At 42.9% G+C, this 27,202-nt stretch overlaps 1 protein-coding gene and 1 non-coding gene across 6 annotated transcripts in view; one reads left to right on the forward strand and one right to left on the reverse strand.

Moving 5' to 3' along the window:
- Window positions 1–624: 624 nt before the first annotated feature.
- LOC123762751 (kielin/chordin-like protein) overlaps window positions 625–27,202 on the forward strand; it is a 95,739-nt gene continuing 69,161 nt past the window's right edge. For all 5 annotated transcript variants that reach the window (XM_069332342.1, XM_069332345.1, XM_069332344.1 and 2 more), the window contains exons 1-4: window positions 625–814; window positions 19,893–20,000; window positions 23,216–23,332; window positions 25,248–25,298. In XM_069332342.1, coding sequence (XP_069188443.1) covers window positions 754–814; window positions 19,893–20,000; window positions 23,216–23,332; window positions 25,248–25,298 — 337 coding nt within the window. In that variant the 5' untranslated portion in view covers window positions 625–753. The remainder of the gene's footprint in view (window positions 815–19,892; window positions 20,001–23,215; window positions 23,333–25,247; window positions 25,299–27,202) is intronic.
- On the reverse strand, window positions 3,878–3,996 carry LOC123762843 (5S ribosomal RNA). The gene has a single exon (XR_011229810.1). It is a non-coding gene; the product is annotated as a 5S ribosomal RNA (ribosomal RNA).

Below are 27,202 nucleotides of genomic sequence, written 5' to 3' on the forward strand. Positions count from 1 at the left end.
GGAAATTCACAAATGTATATATAGTCGGCTCTAATTAAATAACCATGATAACCAAAATCATTGTCGGGGTTTTCCCCTCCCTCCACTTGAATTTCCCACATTGTCATCCTTCCTGTCTCCCCCCCCCCCTTCACCCATTTCCATATGCCACTTTTCTTAACCTATAAAGCCCCCTTTTTAAAATCCCTCCCTTCTCCCCAGGCCCCTTTGAACTCTATTTGACCTTCCATTCCCCCACGCCTTAACCTGTCTCAACTTTCCCCTTCTTTCCTTCTTTATGCTTCTCCCCCTTCCTACACCCCCCCTCCCACGGTGTCACTCCCCCCACCCTCCCCACCGACCTTCCCTCCCGGCCTGGATGGATATGTATTGGCTGCTGTCTGTTTACATGTGACGTCACACTGTTTATATATGACGCCACTCCTGCCTTTTTTTATCTGTTTGGCTATTAAAGATTTCACACATGTTCCATATATCTGAGATTGTCTATTACCAGTTTAATTTAATAGTAAATAAGCTGCAAGAGTGTCCGCTTTAGCAAGCCAATGATACGTATTGCGGTGAGAACATGGATGAAACTAGTGCGGGATATTGAAGGTTGTGGCGAGCGCCGGTACCTGCAGAGTCGAGTCCATAAAGAGGCGTGGGTGAGGGTGGTCGCTAGCAGACCTCCTCAAGACATTGAGAAGTGTGTCACATACGTCTCCGACAGCTACTCCACGCTTCATCCACCCACGACGTGGCGCCGTCAGGATGAAGGCGCTTCTGATGCTGGTGATGACGGCTGCAGCGTTTGCAGTCTCTCTAGAAGATGGTGAGTACGATAGCTTGGCTGTGGTAACACAGTGCATTGTTGACTTACACTCTGGGATATCTCGTTTGATCCCCAGTGTAGGACAGAAATGGTGTTTCTTTTCACCTGGTGCCTCTGTTCACCTGGCAAAATGTACCCGGGAGTGTGGTAACTGTTGTGGCGGTGCATCCTGGGGAAGGTCGGTTATGAGTATATAACAACAACAACAACAACAACAACTTGCCGTGTGACGGGGATTAGTAGGAAAGTGTAAGGGTCTTCCTGTACTGTTGTGTATGTTGTTGTTGTTGTTGTTTTAAGTTCAGTCACTCTGGACAAAAAAATTGCAAGTAGGACGGGCTATGGTGATCCCGTGGTGCACTGTTCCACTACGTCCACTGTTATGTAACTATTGTACGTTTCTCATGGTTAATGCTTCGTGTGACGCCCAGGTTCTGCTTCTGATATGTTTGTTCTGCAGGCGATGAGTCACAATACCGTGACTGAAGAATGTTGACCAGACCACACACTAGAAGGTGAAGGGACGATGACGTTTCGGTCCGTCCTGGACCTTACCTTGAAGAGCTTTCAGGGCTTAGCGTCCCCGCGGCCCGGTCGTCGACCAGGCCTCCTGGTTGCTGGACTGATCAACCAGGCTGTTGGACGCGGCTGCTCGCAGCCTGACGTATGAGTCACAGCCTAGTTGATCAGGTATCCTTTGGAGGTGCTTATCCAGTTCTCTCTTGAACACTGTGAGGGGTCGGCCAGTTATGCCCCTTATGTGTAGCGGAAGCGTGTTGAACAGTCTCGGACCTCTGATGTTGATAGAGTTCTCTCTCAGAGTACCTGTTGCACCTCTGCTTTTCAACGGGGGTATTCTGCACATCCTGCCATGTCTTCTGGTCTCATGTGATGTTATTTCTGTATGCAGGTTTGGGACCAGCCCCTCTAACATTTTCCACGTGTAAATTATTATGTACCTCTCCCGCCTGCTCTCAAGGGAGTACAGTTTTAGGCTCTTTAGTCGGTCCCAATAGTTTAGGTGTTTTACTGAGTGGATTCTAGCAGTAAAGGATCTCTGCACGCTCTCCAGGTCAGCAATTTCTCCAGCTTTGAAAGGGGCTGTCATTGTGCAGCAGTACTCCACTCTAGAGAGCACAAGCGTTTTGAAAAGTGTCATCATCGGTATAGAATCTCTAGTGTGAAAAGTTCTTGTTATCCAACCTGTCATTTTTCTTGCAGTTGTGACGGCTACTTTATTGTGTTCTTTAAAGGTAAGGTCTTCTGACATGAGTACACCCAGATCCTTTACATTGCCTTTTCGTTCTATGTCATGATTTGCCTGAGTTTTGTACGTGGTTTCCGTTTTTATATTTTCATTTTTTCCATAGCGCATGAGCTGGAACTTATCTTCGTTAAACACCATATTATTTTCTATAGCCCATAGAAAGACCTGATCTACATCTGACAGGAGGTTTGCCGTGTCCTCTATGTTGCCTACTCTCATGAAGATCCTAGTGTCATCTGCAAAGGATGATACAGTGCTATAGGTTGTGTTCTTGTCTATGTCCGATATGAGGATGAGAAAAAGTACTGGAGCAAGCACAGTACCCTGGGGGACTGAGCTCTTCACGGTTGATGGGCTGGATTTTATTTTGTTGACTATTACACATTGGGTTTTGTTGGTCAGGAAATTGTAGATCCATCTGCCTATTTTTCCGGTAATTCCTTTTGAACGCATTTTATGTGCAATAACGCCATGGTCACATTTATCAAAAGCTTTTGCGAAATCTGTGTAAATTACATCAGCGTTTTGTTTGTCTTCCATAGCATCTAATGCTATATCATAGTGGTCCAGCAACTGCGACAGGCAAGAGCGCCCTGTTCTGAAACCATGTTGTCCGGGGTTATGGAGATGCTGTGATTCCATGTATTTTGTGATCTTACTTCTTAGCACTCTCTCAAAATTTTTTATAATGTGCGATGTTAGTGCTATCGGTCTGTAATTTTTTGCCTCTGCCTTATTTCCTCCTTTATGAAGTGGTGCTATCTCTGCTGTTTTTAGTATGTCACGGATAACGCCAGTATCTAGGCTTTGTCTCCACAGAATGTGGAGGGCCTGCGATAGTGGTTTTTTACAGTTCTTTATGAATATGGAGTTCCAAGAATCCGGGCCTGGTGCAGAGTGCATAGGCATACTGTTTATGGCTTCTTCAAAATCTAGTGGGGATAGGGTGACGTCTGATATATGATTTGATGTTGGTATCATATCCATGAAAAATTCATTTGGGTTATCAATCTTTAGTGCGTTTAATGGCTCACTGAAAACAGAGTCGTACTGCTTCCTCAGTAGCTCGCTCATTTCTTTGTTGTCATCGGTGAAAGTTCCATCTCCCTTTCGCAGGGGCCCGATACTAGATGTGGTTTTTGATCTTGATTTTGCATAGGAGAAAAAATATTTCGGATTTCTCTCTATTTCACTGATGGCCTTTTGCTCTCTTTGCCTCTCCTGGGTTTTGTATGATTCTTGTAGCTTGAGTTCAATTGTTTCTATTTCTCTACCTAACCTTCTTCGCCGTTCTTGAGATAAGGTGCGACTCTCAAGTTGTTCCGCGATTCGTTTTCTTCGCCTATATAGGGAAGGACGTTCCCGTTCCAATCTGCATCTTTCTCTTTTTTCTTAGAGGTATGCGGTTTGTACATATTTCTAGTGCTATTGAGCTTATTTTTTCCAGGCACTGGTTCAGGTTTGCATTTTCTAGCTGTTCTTCCCAGTTTATTTCTGTGAAGTCCTGGTTTATTTGCTCCCAGTTTATCTGTTTATTATTGAAGTTGAATTTGCTGAAATCTCCTCCACCGGGAATCTGTACTGGTTTTGAAGGTCTACTCCCCATGGTTGTCATAACTTCAATTAAGTTCTAAGACCATTCTAAAGTCGATTGTAACTTGAGAATGGTCCAAAAACGTCACGAAACGTCGTCGTCCCAAGTTCAAGTTCAAGTATGTATATTGAGACAAGAAAAAATACATCTCAAAAGGATAGAGTAGCTTAGGCTATTTCTACCCCCCTCAATTTAACATTATTGCTAACAGCATTTGGTGTTCCCAGGCGGTCACCCATCCAAGTACAAACCAAACCCAATGTTGCTTAACTTCGCTGATCGGACGAGAAGCGGTGTTCTCAACGTGCTATGGCCGTTAGCAATCGTCGTCGTCCCTTCACCTTCTAGTGTGTGGTCTGGTAAACTTCGTTTCTCATTTATTAATGCAAGATTTCCTGTTGTGTGGATGCACCAGAGGCTTTATTCCAGCGAGATGACATGGTTTGTTCATTTCAATGTTCTTATTATGATACCGTGCAGGTGTCAGCTAGGCTATGGTTTATTTTATTTTGTAAATACTGTCTTCATTTAAAACAAGTGGAGGGGGGGGGAGCAATATGGGGGTCAGTCAGGGATATCGTTAAAAGCCTAAGTTCGAGTTTCTTGTCTCACAAATACAACAAAATTATTAAGGATTGTAACAGTCCATTACATATGGTCTCCCTCTCATGTTGGCCTCAGCATGCATAAGAGCTGATAAGTTAGTCAAAGAATTTGCCTTTTAAAGGAGCCGTTGCGTGTAACCTTGGATTGTCAATGAGTAATCTGAGAGCAGCAGTACACAGAGAACTTAAAGATCTTGTAGATCTGAGGCAAAGTGGAAATAGACACCAGTAATTCTATCAATCATCATACTATCGTGCAAGAGGAGTCGCACATCTATGGTTCATCCAATAAAATCAGCAGACTTCTAGCTGTTACTACTGCTCGGCTTAGACTCGGTTACAAGTATCTCTGGGAATTCTCATTATCTGCTGATGTAGACCTGACCAAATGTAAACTGTGTCAACAAAATTATTCGCACACCCTCCGTCACTATGTGATGGAGTGCGAAAAGGTACGTGAGATCGTATTCAGAGACAGTTCTATAACCAATGTTCCAACGAGATGTAAATATTTCATTAAAGATGATCTGCTACCAGAAATTTTAGCCAAATATCCCCAGTTTGCTAACTGTAGGTAGTAACTAAGTGATTATAACCTATCCACCGCTGCCCACTGGATGGGGGGGCGGTGTGCAGGACAAACATATCAATTGTGACACTAGCTCTCCACATATGTCAGTTGCTTAATTTAGAAACTGTACTTGTGGTCGATCTCGAACCCATTGTTGATGTGACGACTTGTACTGAATTTTGTAACTAGCTCATCAAGATTTAACTTGCTTAGCTAGCCCTTTCCACCTCCCCTCCCCATCACCACCACAAGATGGGTATGGGGTGCATAATAAATGAACTAAACTGTCTCGCTTGTATAGACTTTAGTTAATACGAAAACTGAGGTTAGTCCATTTCTTGTTATATTTTGAGAGACGGTGACAAGAAACACGATGTGATTGGGTGTCAATCTTTTAACTGTTCGCCCCCCCCCCTGTTCACCCAGCAGTAATTGGGGACCTGGTTGTTAAGAGCGTGGCGGGTCGTATTGCAGGAAACCTAGTAAGATAAAACTAGCTATGGGAAGGGAATGCGGCTCAGTCTACACGCATGAGTCTGACGTTGTCTACTTCTATACTCTTGTAACACACAAATTATAACCGTTCTAAAACCGGCTCTGAAGCCTGACTACTGAGTATAATAATGATGTAGTGGAGGACTGGGCGGCGCCCGAGGTGACCTCTAGTGGTCACTGGTGTGATCTACCCAGAATAGATGACTATTTTTAGCGATGCTTATTGGCCGGTTACAAGCCTCGTCAGTGTTCGGTATTTAATTTTAAATTAAAATACCGAACACTGACGAACCTTGTAACCATAGCGTAGTAATTTTTTTACTGTTAAAAGGTAATAAATAATGGTAAATTATCCCTTTTATACTGAATAGAAACTAAAGTATGTTCATTGAGATTTAAAACCAAACAAGGGTATGAGGCTACCCTAACTGCTCTTGCCCCGTTCACCACAACATGCTCGCATATTTACAGTACTTTACACACCCATACAACAACATACTGTTTAACATTGTGGCTACTGAACACTCAAATACATCTCGAACATCTACTGAACATTCAAAGATGCGTATGCAGAAAATGTTATGCTTGACACAAATACTTTTGTATGCAAATGAAGCTCCATTTGCATACTAATGCATTGGCTATGAGAGGTTCTCGTTAGTACCGTTGGGTTAGTTATCGACTCTCATTCGGGAATCCCGGGTTCAAATCCCGAGCGGGAGGACAAACGTTTGGCCAAGTTTCCTGTCGTCTGATACCCCTGGTGAGGTAGCAGTAACTAGGTAACTATAATGTAAAGTTTAGCAAGAGCCAACCACGTGGTGCCGTCTGCGTCTAGACAAGTTTGTGAGTATTAAGATGGTTTACGCCGGTGAGCGTTAATGATCACTCATTAGAAGACTTCAGTGTCCGACTACTTGGGGCCGGCCCAAGTATAATGTGTAAGACATGCCGGCATCTTAATTACCGCCTTCACCCACCTGCGATTTTAATGAAAGAAGAGAGAGACAGAGAGATAGATATCTCGGTGAGAGAGAGAAATTTCGCTGATATCACACCGAACCTGTCCCCAGAGGCCCACATCAAAAGAATATCATCAGCGGCATTTGCTAGACTGGCCAACATAAGAACTATCTTTAGAAACTTGTGTAAGGAATCGTTCAGGGCCCTGTATACCACTTACCAAAAATACCACCATACCAAAAAAAGCACTAACGATGCACTTATTAGTATGCTTAACTCGATTCAAACAGCTCTTGATAAAAATGAGTTCCCTGTTGGGTTATTTGTGGACCTGCGTAAAGCTTTTGACACTGTCAACCACCAAAACCTTCTTCTTAAATTACATCATTATGGAGTCAGAGGACACTCCCTGCAATACCTCAAATCCTACCTTACTGACAGGCTCCAGTATGTTTCTGTGAATAATACAATTTCTCCCACCCTACCCATCAACATTGGTGTTCCTCAGGGCAGCATACTTGGCCCTCTCCTCTTTCTCATCTACATTAATGACCTTCCTAATGCCTCCCAACACCTCAAACCAATTCTATTTGCTGACGACACAACCTTCATTTACTCCAGTCCTAACCCCCTTGCTCTAAATGCCACAGTAAATACTGAGCTAAATAAAGTCCATCTTTGGCTAACTGCCAACAAACTCACCCTTAACATTGACAAAACTTTCTATATTCTGTTTGGCAATAAATCCTCTAATCAAATAAATCTCAAAATAAACAATACCCAAATTTGTAACAAATTAGATGGCAAATTCCTTGGCATTCTCATTGACCACAAGCTGAATTTCCAGGGACACATTCTAAATATATCAAAAAAAGTTTCAAAAACTGTGGGCATTCTTTCTAAGATCAGATATTATGTACCACGCCCTGCCCTGGTGACTCTCTATTACTCCCTTATCTATCCATATCTCAACTATGGTATTTGTGCTTGGGGCTCTACTACCCAAAATCATTTACGTCCTCTAATTACTCGACACAAAGCTGCTATTAGGACAATATCCAACTCTGGCCCCAGACATCACTCGGTACCCCTACTCAAATCTCTGAATATGTTAGACATTAAGTCACTGCACATTCTCTCATGCGTATTATACATATATAAAACGCTAAACTGTAATGCCAATCCTGACCTCAAAAGCTTCATTGAAGGTTGTAACAGAACCCATGAGCACCACACCAGAAATAAATACAGTTTTGATGCTCCTAGAGTACGACTTAATCAAACTAGAAATGCTCTACAAATCAAGGGACCCAGAATGTGGAATGACCTTCCCAACCATGTTAAAGACTGTACCTCTCTCAACCAGTTTAAGATAAAAACGAAGCTATACCTAATAAATTCCCTGTAACCTACCTTACCCCTCTATTGTCAACCAATGTCTTTTTTTATTTAAAGAGCGCTGTTAGTCGACAGAATTGTATTTGTGCTGCTTTTTCAGCTATGTTTTCATTTCTTGTTTTCATTTTACTCTTTATCCTCAATTAGTATTAAGCTTTAGTCATTTAAGTTTTTCATGCCCGAAACGCTTTGCGTAATAGTGGCTTTAGGCATTGTATGTACTAGCTCTATCTATAAGTCCACCAATCTTTGTAAAAAATTTCATGTATGTATGTACCTTACCTAAATAAACATTTATTTATTTATTATTATTATTATTATTACTTATATAAGACCAATCCTGGAGTATGCAGCTCCAGTCTGGAGTCCATACCTAGTTAAACACAAGACAAAGCTAAAGATTCTGCGGTATGCCACCAGGCTCGTCCCGGAACTGGGAGGAATGAGCTATAGGCTAAAGGAGCTGAACCTCGCATCCCTGGAAAACAGAAGAGTAAGGGGAGACATGATAACCACCTACAAAATTCTCAGGGGAATTGACAGGGTGGACAAAGACAAACTCTTCAGCACGGGTGGGACACGAACAAGGGGACACAGGTGGAAACTTAGTACCCAGATGAGCAACAGAGACGTTAGCAAAAATTCTTTCAGTGTCAGAGTAATTAATAAATGGAATGCACTAGGAAGTGATGTGGTGGAGGCTGACTCCATACACAGTGTCAAATGTAGATATGATAGAGCCCAGTAGGCTCAGGAACCTGTACACCAGTTGATTGACAGTTGAGAGGCTGGACCAAAGAGCCAAAGCTCAACCCCCGCAAGCACAATTACGTGAGTACAGAGAGAGATACAGAGGTAGAAAGATATAGATACAGAGAAAGATTATATATACATATATATATATATATATAATATATATATATATTTATATATATATAATAATCTAATAATAATAATAATATAAAATATAATCCTGGGGTTGGTGATGCTGCACAAGATCTTCTTATGGAACTCACAAGGTTCGTCAACATGTGCCTGGCTGGTGATATACTTGAGGTCATCAGGCCTCTCATTTTTGGTGCCTCCCTCTGTGCTCTCAAAAAGAAGGACGAAGGAATCAGGCCAATCGCTGTTGGCAACACTCTCCGACGCCTGATTGCCAAGGCTGCTACGAGGGTTGTCAGCCAGCAAGCGGCTGAATTGCTGAAACCAATCCAGCTAGGATTTGGAATCTCCCAAGGCTGTGAAGCGGCTGCCCATGCAGCACGAGCATACATCACCAACATTTCTGATGAAAAGGCCCTGCTCAAACTGGACTTTAAGAATGCCTTCAACATGGTAAGAAGAGATGCAGTACTTTGTGCCGTACATCGCCATTTCCGGCCCCTCTACCCGTTCATACTATCGTGCTACAGTGGTGAGTCAAAACTGCTCTTTGGTGAACATAAAATCAGATCATGTGAAGGTGTTCAGCAAGGTGATCCTCTTGCTCCCCTTCTTTTCTGCTTAGTCTTAAAAGAAATCACCGAAAGCTTGTCCAGCGAGTTCAACATCTGGTTTTTGGATGATGGCACCATAGCTGGCACCGTAGACCATCTCTTGGCGGATATCAGGAAAATAAAGGAGCAAGAAGTAAGCCTGGGTCTTGTCCTGAACCCTTCCAAGTGTGAAGTAGTCTCTTCCAACCCAGACATCGTAGCTAGAATAAGGTCTGCCTTGCCTGGAGCCCATGTCATTAGGGCCGAGAACAGCACCCTCCTTGGAGCCCCCCTCGGGTCTAACGCCATTGAGGAGATCCTTGACAAGAAAATCGCAGACCTTAGGAGGATGGAAGACAGAATAGGTGACATCGATGCCCACGATGCTTTTTATCTACTCACCAAATGCCTATCCCTTCCGAGGCTAACCTACTTTCTGAGGTGCGCCCCATCGTACGACAGCCGAAAGCTTGAAGAGTATGACCTCTTACTGAAGACCATGCTGGAAAAAGTTGTTAACCTCTCCCTCAACGAATGCCAGTGGAAACAAGCCACTCTTCCTGTTAGGCTCGGTGGCTTGGGTGTCTGCACTGCTACCCAAATTGCTGTCCCAGCCTTCCTGTCTTCCTCCTCAGCATCAGATGACCTGGTTAAGGAAATTCTACCTGACACCCTGAGTGATGTAGCAGGGATACAGGACCCCCACTACACGGAATGCGACACGAAATGGGGTGCCATGGCAGACCCAGCACTCAGACCAGCCATGCCGAAAGCCAAGAAACAATCCAGTTGAGACAGCCCCATTGTAGACAAAGAAGCCACAGCTTTGCTGGAGGCAGCAACAACCCCCAGTGATCGTGCACGCCTCACAGCTGTGCAGGCTCCCCATGCAGGGGACTTCCTTTTGGCAGTCCCTATGTCTGCGACAGGCACACGTCTTGATCCGCAGGAGCTCCGTATTGCAGTTGCTCTCCGTCTTGCTGCCCCTATCCACACTGTTCATAGGTGTATTTGCGGCGAGGCAGATGCTGACGAATATGGACTGCATGGCCTGCACTGTGGAAAATCTGGTGGTTGGCACACTAGACACGACGAAGTCAATGACATCATTAAAAGAAGCCTTGCCTCTGCTCAGTGTCCAGCGGAGAGAGAGCCCCGCAACCTACTGAACCGTGACTCTGTTAGCTTTGCCGGCCGACCAGACGGAATCACACTGCGACCGTGGAAGGGTGGCAGACAGTTGGCATGGGACTATACTTGTGTATCCACCCTGGCAACCACATACATCAACCTCTCTGCCGGCACAGCAGGAGCCGCGGCGACATGCAGAGAAAGAGACAAGTCAGCCAAGTACAGGCAATTAGATCATCGGTACAACTTCGTTCCAATAGGGTCTGAGACCCTAGGCCCATGGGGAGAGAGTGCAAGAAGGTTTCTTAAGGATCTTGGTTCCAAGCTCATTGACACCACAAGAGACCCTAGAGCAGCAAGTTTTCTCTTTCAGCGCCTCAGTGTCGCGATCCAGAGGGGGAATGCTCGCTGCATCCTCGGTTCATGCCCGGCGTCGGAGGAGTTCGAGGAAATCTACAGCCTCTAGGAAGCGAACTTTTTTGTGTGTCCTCTTAATGTTAATTTTTTGTATAAAATCAGATATGTAACTGTATAACCTTGCATAATAAAGTGTACACCATAAAAAAGGGGGGTGGTAGGAGAAGTGAACACTCTTACGTATTCAGAGTTAAATGGCAAGTTTTTCCCTGAATGCTCTGTGTTCCCTTCTCTGAGGCTGTGGGTCCCTATAATTGCACCAGTGGTGGTACTCTCCTATATATATAATATATATATATATATATATATATCTCCTGGGGTAAAAGTGCTACCAGTTTTTTTGAAGGAACTGGGTTCTAGGCTCATTGAAACAACAAGGGACCCAAGAGCTGCAAGCTTTCTTTTCCAGCGCCTCAGTGTGGCGATACAGAGGGGAAATGCGCACTGCATCCAGGGTTCCTGCCCGCCATCTGAGGAGCTGGAGGAACTCGACAACCTATGATAACCATCTTTGTAACCCATATGTAACTCCTTTTTTGTAACAAAGTTCAAATAAAGTAAATATATATGTGTACATACAAAAGAATGGGGGTGGTAGGAGAAGATAATATTAGTGTTCAGTGAGAAACCACAAGGTCTCCTCTGAATACTTTTTATTTTCTTCTCCGAGGCTATGGGTCCCCACATTGGCACCAGAGGTGGTACCCTCACAAACTTTATTTATATATATATATATATATATATATATATATATATATATATATATATATATATATATATATATATAATAGAAAAGTAGCTAGTGGAAAAAGTAGCTGATGCCATGCTCAGCGTCGCAACATCAGACAAGGAGAAAGCCCGCCTCAGAGCAGTGCGTGCCCCCCCATGCAGGAGACTTCCTCCTGGCAGTACCCATGTCAGCAATGGGCACGCGCCTAGATCCAGAATCCCTTCGTGTAGCAGTGGCCCTCCGCCTTGGTGCCCCAATTCACACTTGATACAAGTGTATTTGCAACAGGGTGGAAGCAGACCAATACGGACTGCATGGGTTGCATTGCGGAAGCACAAAGGGCTGGCATGCAAGACACAACGAGGTCAATGACATCATCAAGAGAAGCCTCGTCTCAGCTGGGTGCCCAGCGGAGAGAGAACCTCGCATCCTAGGGGTCCAAAACCCGGATTTCCCCGCACTTCGCCCTGATGGCATCACCATATACTCATGGAAGGAGGGTAGACAGTTGGTGTGGGACTACACATGTGTATCCACCCTGGCTGACACCTATGTACACTTCGGAGCTGATCAAGCAGGTGGGGCGGCCAACCACAGGGAAACAGCTAAATCACTCAAGTACAGGCGACTGGAAGGTCAATACCTCTTTGTTCCCATAGCGTCTGAGACGCATGGCCCCTGGGGCAAGAGTGCCTTGGGATTTCTCAAGGAATTGGGTTCCAAGCTCATTGACGTCACCAGAGACCCAAGGGCTTCCAGTTTTTTGTTTCAGCGTCTCAGTGTGGCGATCCAGAGGGGAAATGCTTGCTGCGTCCTCGGTTCCTGTCCAGAAGCGGAGGAGCTTCAAGAGATCCATAACCTTTAGGCATTTGTCTTGTATGTTTTGTAACCTTTAAATACACAATAAAGGGGAAAAAAAAGGGAAGGGGGTGGTAGGAGAAAAGCACACAGAAACTGTATTGGAGGGGACCTACATTCCCTCCAACTCGTTATGTGTGGTTTCCTCCGAGGCTATGGGTCCCCCTTCTTCCAGCCAGAGGTGGTACTCCCTTCCCTAATTTTTATATATATAATATATATATAATATATATATATATATATGATATAATATAATTATATATATATATATAATATAATATATATATATATATATATATATATATATATATATATATATAATATGCGGGGGCGGGCGTTAAGGGGAGACTGCGACCAGCCATCCCCTGGACACCCCCCCCCCCCCATCCTAGCGACCCCTCGGGTCACGTAACTGTTGTTGCTTCGCTTTAAATTCTTTAAATTGTGTGCGTCTTGACTGATTGTGGTGCTGTTTATCCGGATTTAACACCTTTCTTACCCCCCGCACCATGGCTCCATCACCCCCTTGTTCAGCCCTGGCTCACAGTGTAGCTGTTTGGACCCCCCCCCCCTGGCTCACAGTGTAGCTGTTTGGACCCCCCCTGGCTCACAGTGTAGCTGTTTGGACCCCCCCTGGCTCACAGTGTAGCTGTTGGGGTCCCCCCCCCTGGCTCACAGTGTAGTTGTTGGGATCCCCCCCCCCCCCGACTCAGTGTAGCTGTTAGGGTCCCCCCCCTGGCTCACAGTGTAGCTGTTAGGGTCCCCCCCCCTGGCTCACAGTGTAGCTGTTTGGACCCCCCCCTGGCTCAGTGTAGCTGTTGGGGTCCCCCCCTGGCTCACAGTGTAGCTGTTTGGACCCCCCCTGGCTCACAGTGTAGCTGTTGGGGTCCCCCCCTGGCTCACAGTGTAGTTGTTGGGGTCCCCCCCCCGGCTCACAGCGTAGCTGTTAGGGTCCCCCCCCCCCTGGCTCACAGTGTAGCTGTTTGGGTCCCCCCCCTGGCTCACAGTGTAGCTGTTAGGGTCCCCCCCCCCTGGCTCACAGTGTAGCTGTTAGGGTCCCCCCCTGGCTCACAGTATAGCTGTTTGGACCCCCCCCCCTGGCTCAGTGTAGCTGTTTGGACCCCCCCCCCCTGGCTCACAGTGTAGCTGTTGGGGTCCCCCCCCGGCTCACAGTGTAGCTGTTGGGGTCCCCCCCCTGGCTCACAGGGTAGCTATTTGGGTCCCCCCCCCTGGCTCACAGTGTAGCTGTTAGGGTCCCCCCCTGGCTCACAGTGTAGTTGTTGGGGTCCCCCCCCCCCGGCTCACAGTGTAGCTGTTGGGGTCCCCCCCCCCTGGCTCACAGGGTAGCTATTTGGGTCCCCCCCCCCCTGGCTCACAGGGTAGCTGTTGGGGTCCCCCCCCCTGGCTCACAGTGTAGCTGTTGGGGTCCCCCCTGGCTCACAGTGTAGCTGTTTGGACCCCCCCCCCCCGCTCAGTGTAGCTGTTTGGGACCCCCCTGGCTCACAGTGTAGCTGTTGGGGTCCCCCCCTGGCTCACAGTGTAGCTGTTGGGGTCCCCCCCCCCTGGCTCACAGGGTAGCTGTTGGGGTCCCCCCCCCTGGCTCACATTGTAGCTGTTGGGGTCCCCCCCCCTGACTCACAGTGTAGCTGTTTGGGTCCCCCCCTGGCTCACAGTATAGCTGTTTGGACCCCCCCCCCTGGCTCACAGTGTAGCTGTTTGGACCCCCCCCCCTGGCTCACAGGGTAGCTGTTTGGGCCCCCCCCCCTGGCTCACAGTGTAGCTGTTTGGACCCCCCCCCCCCCCCCTGGCTCACAGTGTAGCTGTTTGGGTCCCCCCCCCTGGCTCACATTGTAGCTGTTGGGGTCCCCCCTGGCTCACAGTGTAGCTGTTGGGGTCCCCCCCCTGGCTCACAGTGTAGCTGTTTGGGTCCCCCCCCCCTGGCTCACAGTGTAACTGTTTGGGTCCCCCCCCCCTTGCTCACAGTGTAGCTGTTTGGACCCCCCTGGCTTAGTGTAGCTGTTTGGACCTCCCCCCCCCCCCCTGGCTCACAGGGTAGCTGTTTGGGCCCCCCCCCTGGCTCACATTGTAGCTGTTAGGGTCCCCCCCCCCGTGGCTCACAGTGTAGCTGTTTGGACCCCCCCCCCTGGCTCACAGGGTAGCTTTTTGGGCCCCCCCCCCCTGGCTCACATTGTAGCTGTTAGGGTCCCCCCCCCCCGTGGCTCACAGTGTAGCTGTTTGGACCCCCCCCCCCTGGCTCACAGGGTAGCTGTTTGGGCCCCCCCCTGGCTCACAGTGTAGCTGTTTGGGTCCCCCCCTGGCTCACAGTGTAGCTGTTTGGGTCCCCCCCCTGGCTCACAGGGTAGCTGTTTGGGTCCCCCCTGGCTCACAGTGTAGCTGTTTGGACCCCCCCTGGCTCGCAGTGTAGCTGTTTGGGTCCTCCCCCTGGCTCAGTGTAGCTGTTTGGGTCCCCCCCCCCTGGCTCACAGTGTAGCTGTTTGGGTCCCCCCCTGGCTCACAGTGTAGCTGTTTGGACCCCCCCTGGCTCGCAGTGTAGCTGTTTGGGTCCTCCCCCTGGCTCAGTGTAGCTGTTTGGGTCCCCCCCCCTGGCTCACAGTGTAGCTGTTTGGACCCCCCCTGGCTCACAGTGTAGCTGTTTGGACCCCCCCCCCCCCTGGCTCAGTGTAGCTGTTTGGACCCCCCCTGGCTCACTGTAACTGTTTGGACCCCCCCCCCACCTGGCTCGCTGCGTAGCTAACTTGGTCTAAACCTCTTTGTCTTCCAGTGACGTGAGGTTAAACTCAAGTCTTTCCCCGTCAACCACTTGGTGCCTGTATTCGTGAGAGAACAAACGGTGCAGTTTTAGACAAATTCACTGAATTCGTCTTGTGTTTTTGTGGGTGATCATCATCTTGAGCTGGTGTAATGGCCAAATATACGTCTTGAACTTTTCTTGCAGTGGTTTGTTCATTGGCCATGACCTCTGGCTTACTTGTAGCCTAATCTTGTCTCCCTCCCCTCCCCCCCCCGCAGTTAGCCTATGCTCTCATGGTAACTTAACTCATAATGACTGTAACTTGCTTAGCTAAATGAATTGTGGGGTTCAGTCCCCGAGCCCATTATGTGCCTCTGTAACCCTTTCCACTACCGCCCACAAGATGGCTATGGGGTGCATAATAAATGAACTAAGGCTCAAATAGTAGCTACAAAGTGATGCTGTACATAGGTGTTGTCTGTTTTGTTATAAAAGCCATTAATTATTAGGCTGCTTGATATCCTAAGGCCCCCAGGGATTGCAGTAAAACTGCGAGGATGTATATTTTCATTGCGCTAATCCGATGGTGATTATAGTGTTGGAAAGAAATGTGTAGTAATAATAAGAAGTGGAGGTGCTTGAAGGTGTACAGATTTCTCACCATGAAGGGAGACCATGTATGAGCAGGTATAATTTGTCGTAATCATGTCTGCACTTTATTAATGGCAGGGTTGTGGCTCCAGGGCGTTGACACGTGGCTCACAACCTCACTTTACCCGAAGGCCACTATCTCCACCAGTTTCCATGGGGACAGGATGTCGGCGGCTTCGCGAAGGTCTCGCATTATTCCAGAGTTTTTTTTCAACTGAATTTGAAATTGAAATAGCATCTTAGTATTTAGACTTCGCCGAGTAGGCTATTCCATAGGTTTATAACCCATATACGAGTGAAACATCTCCCGTTTTCTGTCCTGTGTGGTGACTTGTTGAACTTCAATTAACCAGTTCAAAATCTATTATTATAGATGATACCCGTCATGTGTGGTGTGTAGTGTTGGTCCTGAGGCTCTCGATCCTTCCTGGCATTTGAGTTAACTTAATTAGTTCTGGGATGAATTTTGTTGCTTAGTGTTGAATTTTCTCCAAAAGCACTTTTTTTTTCTCGTGCTATCATAATTTGATATCATCAGCCATTAGATTATTAAAAGGGTAATATAGACAACGAGAATATAATATAGTTGTTTTACTGTATAATAAACGCAATTTGGTTTTGGCTTGCATACAGGTTCTAACAACTTTTTTTTATATTTTTTTATATTTGATGTTCTTGGTTACTAAAGCTAGAAGATATAGGGGTCTCTGACTTACAAACATCCAAGTCCCCATCTTCACATCTCGTTCTGCTGATTACCTTGGTGATAATCGTGTTAAATGCTTTTGCCTCAAATAAGCAGACAAAAATTGTAACACGGAAATTATTTATTGCGAGTACTTGAGCTTAACCCAATTACTTGCCGTCTCTTGTCCCCACTTTACCCCCTTGCCCACGAGGGCAAGTTTTTCTTCATGAAAATACATCGAAATGTCCACACAGCCCATTTCTGCCATGCTGTCCCAGTCACTACAATGTGAACCTCGCTCACTGAATATTTTACATGAAGTTTGGGGAGCAGTGTTGCTAGGAAGATGTAGTGTCAAGATGTGAGTGGCCGCTCACATGTCTCAATGACCCACTTGGAATGGGACCAGATCGTGTGTATATACAGAGAAGCTGGTTACACCTGTTTATTTAATTATGTAGTAATTATACTGATCTAAACAACATGGATAAACTTCAGCACCCACATTCAACACATAACCAAGAAAGTCTCTAAGACAGTTGGTATACTCTCCAAAATCAGATATTATGTTCCTTACTCTGCTCTCCTCTCACTATATTATGCACTAATCTACCCCTATCTTAATTATGGTATCTGTGCATGGGGGTCTACCGCTGCAAACCACCTTAAGCCCATCATCACGCAGCAAAAATCTGCTATCAGAATAATAACTAACTCTGCTTTCAGACAACACTCGGCTCCCTTGTTTAAATCCCTAAACTTGCTAAATATTAACTCCCTCCACACATTCTCCTGTGTCAACTACATTTACAAAACCCTGTTGTTCTTAAATGCAAACCATGCTCTGAAACTCTCCCTGGACAGATGTAATAGGACCCATTATCACCACACCAGAAATAAATATCTCTTTGATATCCCCAGGGTCAAACTTAATCTGTGTAAACACTCTATGCAAATTAAGGGACCTAGTCTATGGAACTCACTCCCTAGTGAATTGAAAAACTGTAAAACTTTTGCCTTATTTAAAAGCAAAACCAAAAAGTACCTAATTTCATCTTAGTTTCCTACACTGAGCTTTAAATTTGCTCTGTACCTAGTGTTACCCAATCTCCTAATTTTTATGTATTTAACACAAACAACCTTATCATTGTGTTCATTGCTGTCTTCTTTTATGTGCTAGCCATATGCTGTATTGTGCCTACCAATTTTTGTCAACTACCATTCAAGCTGTCATTGCAATCAATCTTAGCTACCTATGTGCTTTAATATACTGTACCTACAATTTCCTCATTTTTTTTTTTCTTGCCATGTAACTGATATTTTTTTATATAAATTTTGCAAGTACTGTATTTACCTACTTAAAATTTTCTTAGATTAAGGACCTGCCCGAAACACTGCGCGTACTAGTGGCTTTACAAGACTGTAATTACCATTTTATGTATCCTCACATTCCCAATGTACCTTCTTGTATATGCAAAAATAAATAAATAAATAAATTAAATATTAGATACATTCTCATGCCTGAACCACTCTCTGCATGTAATTAGTTTTTTAATAAAAAATACAAATGTGCTAACTACTGTAATGTAATTAAATCGTTTGTATTTTGATCTTTTATAAAGCAACTGAAACTGTTTTGGGTGAACTCATATGCTAACATAATAGTGGAGATAGTATTCATAAAAATTTTGTAAAGGTTTAAAATTTATTAAACGTACAGTCAATTTTAAGTACATCGCTTAAAACGAGTAGATATATTAGTTAAACGTGTTGGCTGATGCAGATGTTCAAATTTTAGTAATAACTATAGGGAATGGTAGTGATAATTTATTTCCTTCTTGCATCCTATTAGGAACGAAGGTAGCAAAGCGCATACAGGTACTTGCTACTCAGTTCGAAGAAAATGGACATTGTTTGCAAAAGTGATGAAGTTTCTGTGGAAAGGAGTCCAGCCTCCCCATGCCTTAGTCTTCAAACACACGCCCTCCTCTCGGTGTTCCGCAGGAACCCGCAAAGTCTTACGATATTTAATACCATGATTAATATAACTAATCCCCTTCGTAAATCCATTAGTCTGATTTTATATAAATGAACATGTAATTATTAGTTGTAATGAATGTATTAAATCTATTATAGATTTAATAAATTATATTATTACTATTAACATTATACAGTGGCACCTTGACTTACGACTGCCCCGACTTTCGACAATTTCGAGTTACGACATAAATTTGGTCGGGAAATGCAATTCGACTTACGATAGTGTCGTCGACTAACGATATTCGTTGAAACACGTAGATTATTATATATCATGCCATGGGTCCCAAGAAAGTCAGTGGTAAGGCTCAACATATGAAAACACATGTAAGAATGACCATAGAGGGAACACAAGAGATCATTCGTAAACATGAAAATGGTACTCGTGGTGTTGAACTAGCTAGTGTGAAGGTGTCCCACCCCTATATTTCTTCCTTCCCAGCTTAGAAGACTCATATCTCTGTAGCCTGAATATTCTCTGATGTTCAGGGAACATTTTCATGTGAGGGAAAGCATGGAGCATGATGCTGGCTGTAAAATGGTCAGCTAATTAAGTTTGATGATGCAAGGGGCTTGCGCCTTTTGGGGGCACAAGACTGTGCCGAGCCATCCTGTTTCCCGCCAAGACGTCGTGACGCTTCTGGCACCTGATTGGCCAGGTGAGGTCACGTGCTGGAAGTTGTAACACTGTAAGGTGTTTGGTTTAGTTGTATTTAAAATACATAGAGATACACGAGTCACAGACAAGGATTTGAGAAGGCGCCAGTTTGGTCGACCTGAGATTCACACCTCTAAGCGTTGATGACCTCAAGTGACCCGAGGTCACATCATGCGAATTCCACCTTGCTTCTGCTAATCTTATAATTGGAGCCTGGTAGCCTTCAAACATGCCGACGTTTAAGGAGTGGTTTGGTAGAGTGCCTGAGGCTATCTACTTGTGGGCGGAGTTAGTCACTAGGTTCCCCAATATATACTCGGAGAGCTATCGATTCGAGGGCATTAACGAGACGTAGAAGAACAGGAGCCAGCAGAGAGAAGACGGCCTAGCAGGGAGGCTGTCGGCCGGCAGGGCCAGCCGACAGCTGTATTAATTATTTATGATTATTTATGATAGCCCTATTAATTATTTATGATTATTACTACTATTAAACAATTAAAGAACTTAAATCTTATAGATCAAATAAATTATATTATGGGTATTATTACAATGTTATTGTAATTGCTGTTATAATTGCTTTATAAAAGATTACTATAATTATTACAATATTGTTATAAAGATATTTGTATAAATGTCATCACAATTATAAATATTATAAATGTTAATATAACTATTATAAATGCATTATTAAATATTAATATGTTATAATTATTATAATTATAAAATTATTATTATTAAACAAATAAAGTCCCCCACTCTATGCATGCGTTTTCCTCCAATCACAGAAACGGAGTGTTCTGGAGATCCCGACACCACCCGCTGGAGGATTGAATGCAACTGGTGCCGATGTATTAATGGGAAAGGAAGCTGCACTCGTAAGGGATGCCCACAAGGTACGTTTTCTCTTGGTAATGGATGCTTTCAGAAACATGATATAACTGTTATTAGTAATTATTTTATATGTTGTCTACTCTTAAGATATTTTTTTTTTAAATATGCTGAACATATTTAAAGGGCTGGGAGAAAAAAAATTTGAATTGTATTAAAATTACTTGAAAATGTTAATTTCAATTATTTGGCATCAGCTTCGTTAAAATTTCATCCCAATATGTAAGAAAGATTCTAAATGAAAAAAAAATTATAAAGAGAACAGCTCCTATTAAATGAAACTGAGGGATAATGCAATAATAGAGATGCAGGCATATGTCCGACACACACAGAATAGTAATAAGGAGGGTCCACAAAGCGGATACGCAGAAATAGCCTAAGCTACTCTATCCCTTTGTGATGTATTTTTTCTTGTCTCAATACACATACTTGAACTGAACACAGCTGGTGCATTTCTATCATTGTTGAGTATTACGTAACTCAAATAATAATTAGTATGTTATTATACTATATTTTGTTATCATATACTGTAAATGTTTGCAGTCTCTGTGGTGTAGTGGTAAGACACTCGCCTGGCGTTCCGTGAGCGCTATGTCATGGGTTCGTATCCTGGCCGGGGAGGATTTACTGGGCGCAGTTCCTTAACTGTAGCCTCTGTTTAACGCAACAGTAAAATGTGTACTTGGATGAAAAAATGGTTCTTCGCGGCAGGGGATTGTATTCCAGGGACCATAGGATTAAGGACTTGCCCGAAACGCTACGCGTACTAGTGGCTGTACAAGAATGTAACAACTCTTGTATATATCTCAAAAAAATAAAATAAATAAATACATTGCCCTACGCCAATATGTTACTTCCACCATATCCAAAATTTTTATTTTTTAAGGGGATTTTTTTTTTGTATTGTTGTGGCTTCTACATCTTGAATGCTTACCCATCACAAAGGATGTCAAGATAGAACAAAATTGATCAACATGTAAATCAGCCACAAGTGGCAGAACTTGTGACGTTTATTTATTTTTGGGGGGGGGGGCAAAATTACAGATTTTAAAACTCCATTTTATTTGTCTCTTTAGGTTGTATTGATGAATGGGGACCAGATGCAGGCCTCACTTATATAAAATGTACTTATTATTCTTATTAACTCCATTATCCTCATCCCTATATAATATTTTTTGGGGGGAGGGGGGAGTTATTTTTTCTTGACTTCATTTCAACACACATTGACCTACAACTTTCACACTTTTTTTTTTTTTTAGTACAAATGACGAGCAATGTTTGTTAAAACATTCAAGAAGATTCATAAATTAAAACTACCATATTCCTTGTTGATAACTTCAACTTCCAGCATCGTGCTGGATAACATGTTGCTCATTTTTCTTTGGGGGAGTTTCTAGCCTCTGTTCGGTCTTGGGTTGCAATCTTTCTACCAGGATGGGTCTGTTTTAAAGTGCCTACCTTTCTTGGTGCTCAACCCCGGTCGATGGCAAACATGAATACTTTCATACATGTGAGTTTCATAGGCTAATGCTCCCTTTGCCTCTCTGAGGAGACCATGTTCTGGCTACTGGTCCCCAGTAGTCATGACAACTCGATATGACTGAAGCCCCTGTACTAATATTAACTAATATCAGCTCAATAGCTCCTGGGAGCCTCCGGGTCTCGCCAGAAAATGGCATTTCATTACATTCAATGCTGGTTTTTTATAAAAATACGATTGGTATCTCGGGAAGGTTGGTCAATTTAGTTTAAAGTTTGAGGATTATATCATTAGCATCTTGAGAACCGATTAGGAAAAGGTATAGACTTAGGATAGCTGCCTGTGAGGTAGCCCTTTTTTTTTTTAGGATTGTGGTGTATGGGTTGTAGCTTGCTTGTTATGGGAACACAGTACAAAACAGCCTTGGCCTTTTCTTTGTTTTACTATGAAATATAAATATTCTCAACTGGGCCACGTACTAGCTACCAAAAGTGGATGTATACAGCTCCTCTGCTTGGGATGGTCTGGTCGTGGGCGTGTTTTTTTACACTGTGGGTTACTAACATCTGCAAGCTTGCTGACTCTGCTGTTGACTGACATCGGATCGGTTGCAGAGTGGCAGTCGATGAGTGAGCTCGACACACACAAGCATCCAACACTGCTTGGCATGCAATCATCGGCGTCCTCGATGATCTGCTTGACGAACTTCTTGTTTTGTGGACCTAACTAACGTTTATGTACAGTAGTGACCTTAAACAACCTTTGAGATGTCAAACACTTTACATGGTTATGAATGCCGAGATCTCATTTGCATCCATAGTGAGCAGCAACATGAATTGCTCAGAAATATTTTTTAACAAGTTAAATGTTTATAGTTTGAGATGCACTACAATGTCACTCCATTAGGTATAACCTCAAACAGAAGTCATATACAGTAATGGCAACTAGAAAAGGAGGGGGGCTTACCTATGGTGGCAAAAAGAACCCATTGACTGCAGGGCCAGAGTCCACCTCCAAGAAAGAGATATAAGACAATGCCACAGCCGGACAGAGCACGAGGGACGTGAAAGGTGTAAAGCGGGTATGGATAAACATTGATCCTTTCTAGAAAGAATTCCCCCCCCCTATCCCCCTAAGAAGGTGAGAAGAGGATGACACAACAGCATCTATGACTAAAAGGAAATGAAAACGGGGTAAAGCATGAGGCTCGCTTGTAAACGGTAATAAAACAGTAAGGCAAGTTAAAGAAATAAAGGCTTGAGTGTAAGGCCCCTGCTGGAAGGAAAAATATAAAATTTCTTAATGAAGAATTTATCCAGACATAGCAAATCAACAGATCTCAACAGATTTCCTATGTCTGTTGAGACAAGCATTGGAAATCCAATGGCCTATTGAGACACCAGGTTGTCACCATCTGTGAGTCTCGGGAAGGTTGATTGAGAGTCAATCACCAAGAAGAATAGCCCAGAAATAGTTAAAAGAATAATAGACCAAAAAAAAAGCTTAGACCTCATGCTGTGACTGTTTAATGGATGTTTATACAGCTGTATATATAATATTGATACATATTATCAGTGTGGCAGTCTGTGTATTGGAACTTAATGACTGAAAGGCAAGGCAAGACAAATGGTTACTGTTTAACCCAATCTTGATACGGTAGAAAATGTTGAATAGAGTTGCTACACAGTTTACATCTTTGACAGTAAACAGTCGTCTGTAATCTGAATTTTTCTATTACAGTTATTATGGATCGTTTGGTCAATACCAGTGAATGTGAAGGATCGCCAACTTGGACCAAAGGTTGCAACACTTGCTCTTGTGTTAATGGCCGGGCACAGTGCACAACTAAAGAATGTGGTTAGTATAAGCTTTAAATAATAATTATTTGGGAAATCAGTGATGCTAAGTTAGACATAGTACTTCATAAAAATTATATATGCAGACTATGGAAGAATGGGTTTTAAGCACATGTAAACAAGCACTTGTAGTCAAATTTCCTCTAAAAATGGTCTCTACTCAATGTGTGGTCTTAAAGAATAAGCTACAACTTTTCATGAAGTTGCTGATAATGCATGCAAATATACCTAGATGTGTATAAAGTATTTAGTTTGTCACATTTAAAATGAAGGAATTCAGTACATGTAACTTCCATTCATTATTTAATAATTACTTTCTGAACACCTATTGTTACTGCCTCAAGATGCCACTCTATCCTTTGACATAGATCATAGAAAAACAAAGCACTATAATGGTAAAATTTTTTAGTATGGAAGTCCTTCTAATCCCTTCTTTATCATAACTGACAATGACAGGGGGCTAGGTTGCTATACAGTACAACTATAAAAATTAATGTGTAATAAACCTTTAACTATTGCCACATTAGATTCTTTGGCATAGTGGTTTCAGGAGAGGGTACTTGCACACGTCTCCATTCCATTCAAAGTTTCCTTGTATAAATGAGACATTATTTTTGCAGGGAAGTGGTGATTGTTCAACCCATCCTCTTGTATATCACATTTTGATGTATAAATCCCTCCCAAGGCCAAAAACTGATGTACTAAACTCATTGTAGTTCGCAAAATTTGTGATGTCACATTTTCTATGCGTGAGTCCTCGGTTTGGTTAGGTTCAGGCAATTTATAACATCAGCTTGGTGGTGATGTGACCGCTCAAGAAGATAGGGTGGATTGTTGTTCAGGTATGGTTTATATGCTTACAGTTCCATCACACACTTCCTGGTTGCAGTTCTTCTGTGCTATTTACTGGCCTTCTTTTTGGACTGTTCATGTCAATCATGATATGTTTCTCCCATGTACTGAGGCATTTCTCCCAGCTATTACAGTTCCTGGTTAAGCTCATTTAGCCACAGACCACCACGGAGTGCACAACATATTAAAAGTATGTTACTTTCACTGTTCTGTCATTTTATATAATAGAATTCAGGGCTTCTGGCACTGTCGGCAACTTCATAGGAAGTGCTATCTGCACATGTCCTTATTGGGTTCTTAAGTGTGTACCTTTTGACCCCTTTTTGTGGTGACCACCATTGAGTCTGGCTTGTATTGCACCATCACTTCAGATTCCACTTTGTCCTGGCATGTTCATCCTTTGCAGCAGTCTTCTGACGTTTTTCTGCAGCATGGGGTGAACATTTTATCCAGCTTACCTCTTTTTTATTTACTGTTTTGGATGCCTTAATGAAGAGGGTAACCAAATGTAAAAGTTCAGAAATAAGGCTTTCAACCTTTGTGATGAGCTCTTGCCTAAGCTGTATCATTAGGCTGTGCCCCATATATCTTCCCATTCTCTTCCCCCCCCCCCCCCCCCCCTCCCCCATCTGTGTGCAGGTTGATTTGATATTAAGCCTTTAACTGCACAGAGCACACTAAGGTGCTCTGAGGGCTGACCTAGCAAGGCTGTTGTTTTCTACCAGTCAGTCAAAATAGATGGAATAGAGGGATCAGCTGAAGGGATAAGTTTTCCAAATGCTTCTGTCCTACTGTGAGAATCAAACCTGGTACCTTTCACATGTGACAAGACTGCACTCGGCACTGCACCACAGGACCCTTGCTGAATTTGGATATTCTTTAACCTTCATACATATGTATTTCTCCACTTTCCTCTTTCAGGATGGCAATTGCCTTCATATAAATTCTGGCTCTGTTTCTTTCACTATTGTGAGTTTGGAATTTGATCCAAAATTTGTTCAAATCATAGTAAAACTTTTTACCATATTTTTTTGGTGATCCTTGCAGACAAATTTCTCTTGCAGGCCAGAGCCCTTCTGTAGCCACTAGATCTGGTCGTCAACGGGTAAATGCAGGTAAATATACTTGGTTTATTATTCTTAAGGGTACACGCATTCCTCCAAAATTGTAGTCTTAACATCCAACGTTTTAGGTGTTTGTATAATAATAATTTGATAATCTATAGTAATACAAATGCATTCTTAAAATAACTTCAATATAACAATAAGTTGCACACGTAGGTGTTATAAGCATACGTTATAATCTTAAACTTGTACAGTGTACTCTTAATTATAAATTTGAATTATGTGACTTGTACTCTTAAGTACTGTACTACTACAGGTATATGTATGTTGCTCTGCCCTGATAACACTACTGTTGATGCATCTCCATATCTCCTATGTTTGGACCTGGGATACGCAACTCAAAACTACCTTGGATACATCAAAAACTGTAGCCACTTTAAAATTATAAGTTATATTTTGTATGACTATTGAAGTTAAATTTGTCTGTCAAAGCATTTTCTTTTTCAAATTGAGTATTACTTATTCTTGAATCCACTTGATTTATAGGTGTATTTTCAAATTCTATACTACAAAAGTATTTTAAATATTAAGGGCAAGTTTGCTAGCAGTCGACCACACGTGTAATTTTATCGTTATTATTATTTATTATTATATTTTGATTGACTGTAGATTCTCTTCAAATACGGGAAGAGTCTTTTGGTGGTAGTTCCTTAAATTGCCTTAGGACAATGCATGTTCAACTGTACTCTACAAATAAACTTTTGAGTACCAGCATTGACATTTTATCTTAATTTACCTGAGGGCCACTAGTGTCGATGACGACAAGAACTCGGAGGCTTGTCAAAAGTTTCCCCACGTGTCCTGATGATTTTATCAAAACTGAATTTTGACTTGCAGCTGTGTTGTGGCATTTATAGCTAGAGAGAGTAGGCAGTTCTATGGGTTTATAACCTTATGGGTGGAAAAGCATCTCCTATTCTCTTGCGTTGTGGCTAGAGCTTTGAATCTATTTTCTTGTTTATTACATCTGACCTTTTTAAAGCAATGGTCTGGATAAATGTCCTCCAAATTTTTCAGTATAGTATTTTTAGTTTTGATGATCAGCCCTGTCATGTCTGGTTTGCAGTGTTAGCCTGTGGCTCTTTAACATTCCTAGTATGAGTGTTGACTTGGTTCAAGAAGGATTTTTCTTTGTGTTGAACTTTCAGGAAGAATAGTTGTCTTTCTGAAAATGGTCTCAATGCTTGGATACAATCAAAGCTAGGGTGCACCACAGCTGAATAACTACCTTCATTTCCTTGACATCAAAAGTTTATTATTCTAGGGTTTGGTTTGAATTTTTAATTTTACTGCATCCTTCACTTGGCCAACTTTCAATGACTGGTGGAATCTGACTCCAAGGTCCTTTTTATTTTATTTTATTTTATTTTATTTATATACAAGAAGGTACATTGGGTTTGTGAGAATACATAGCATAGTATTTACAATCTTGTAAAGCCACTAGTACGTGCAGCGTTTCGGGCAGGTCCTTAATCTAACAGATAATTTTAAGTAGGTAAATTCTAGCAGAATTAATAAAATGATGACAGATACATTGCAAGAAAAAAATGAGACTAGAGAAATTAGTAAGTATATTAAAGCATGTTGGTATATTAAAGCTCTGATTACATTGACAGCTTGATTGGTAATTTAAACAAGATTAATAGGCACCATACAGCAGATTGATAGCACATATAAGACGGCAATAATCACAATGGTAAAGATGTTCGGATTGGGTACATAAAGATTGGGAGATTGAGTAGCAATAGATACAGTGCAGTTTTAAAGCAACAAGGTAAAAAACTATGAAGATGAAATTTGGTACTTTTTAGTTTTGTTTTTGAATGACGCAAAAGTTGGACAGCTTTTCAATTCATTAGGGAGTGAGTACCATAGACTGGGTCCCTTTATTTGCA

This window comes from Procambarus clarkii, chromosome 27 (genome assembly GCF_040958095.1).
Source record: "Procambarus clarkii isolate CNS0578487 chromosome 27, FALCON_Pclarkii_2.0, whole genome shotgun sequence".
Taxonomy (NCBI): Eukaryota; Metazoa; Arthropoda; class Malacostraca; order Decapoda; family Cambaridae; genus Procambarus; species Procambarus clarkii.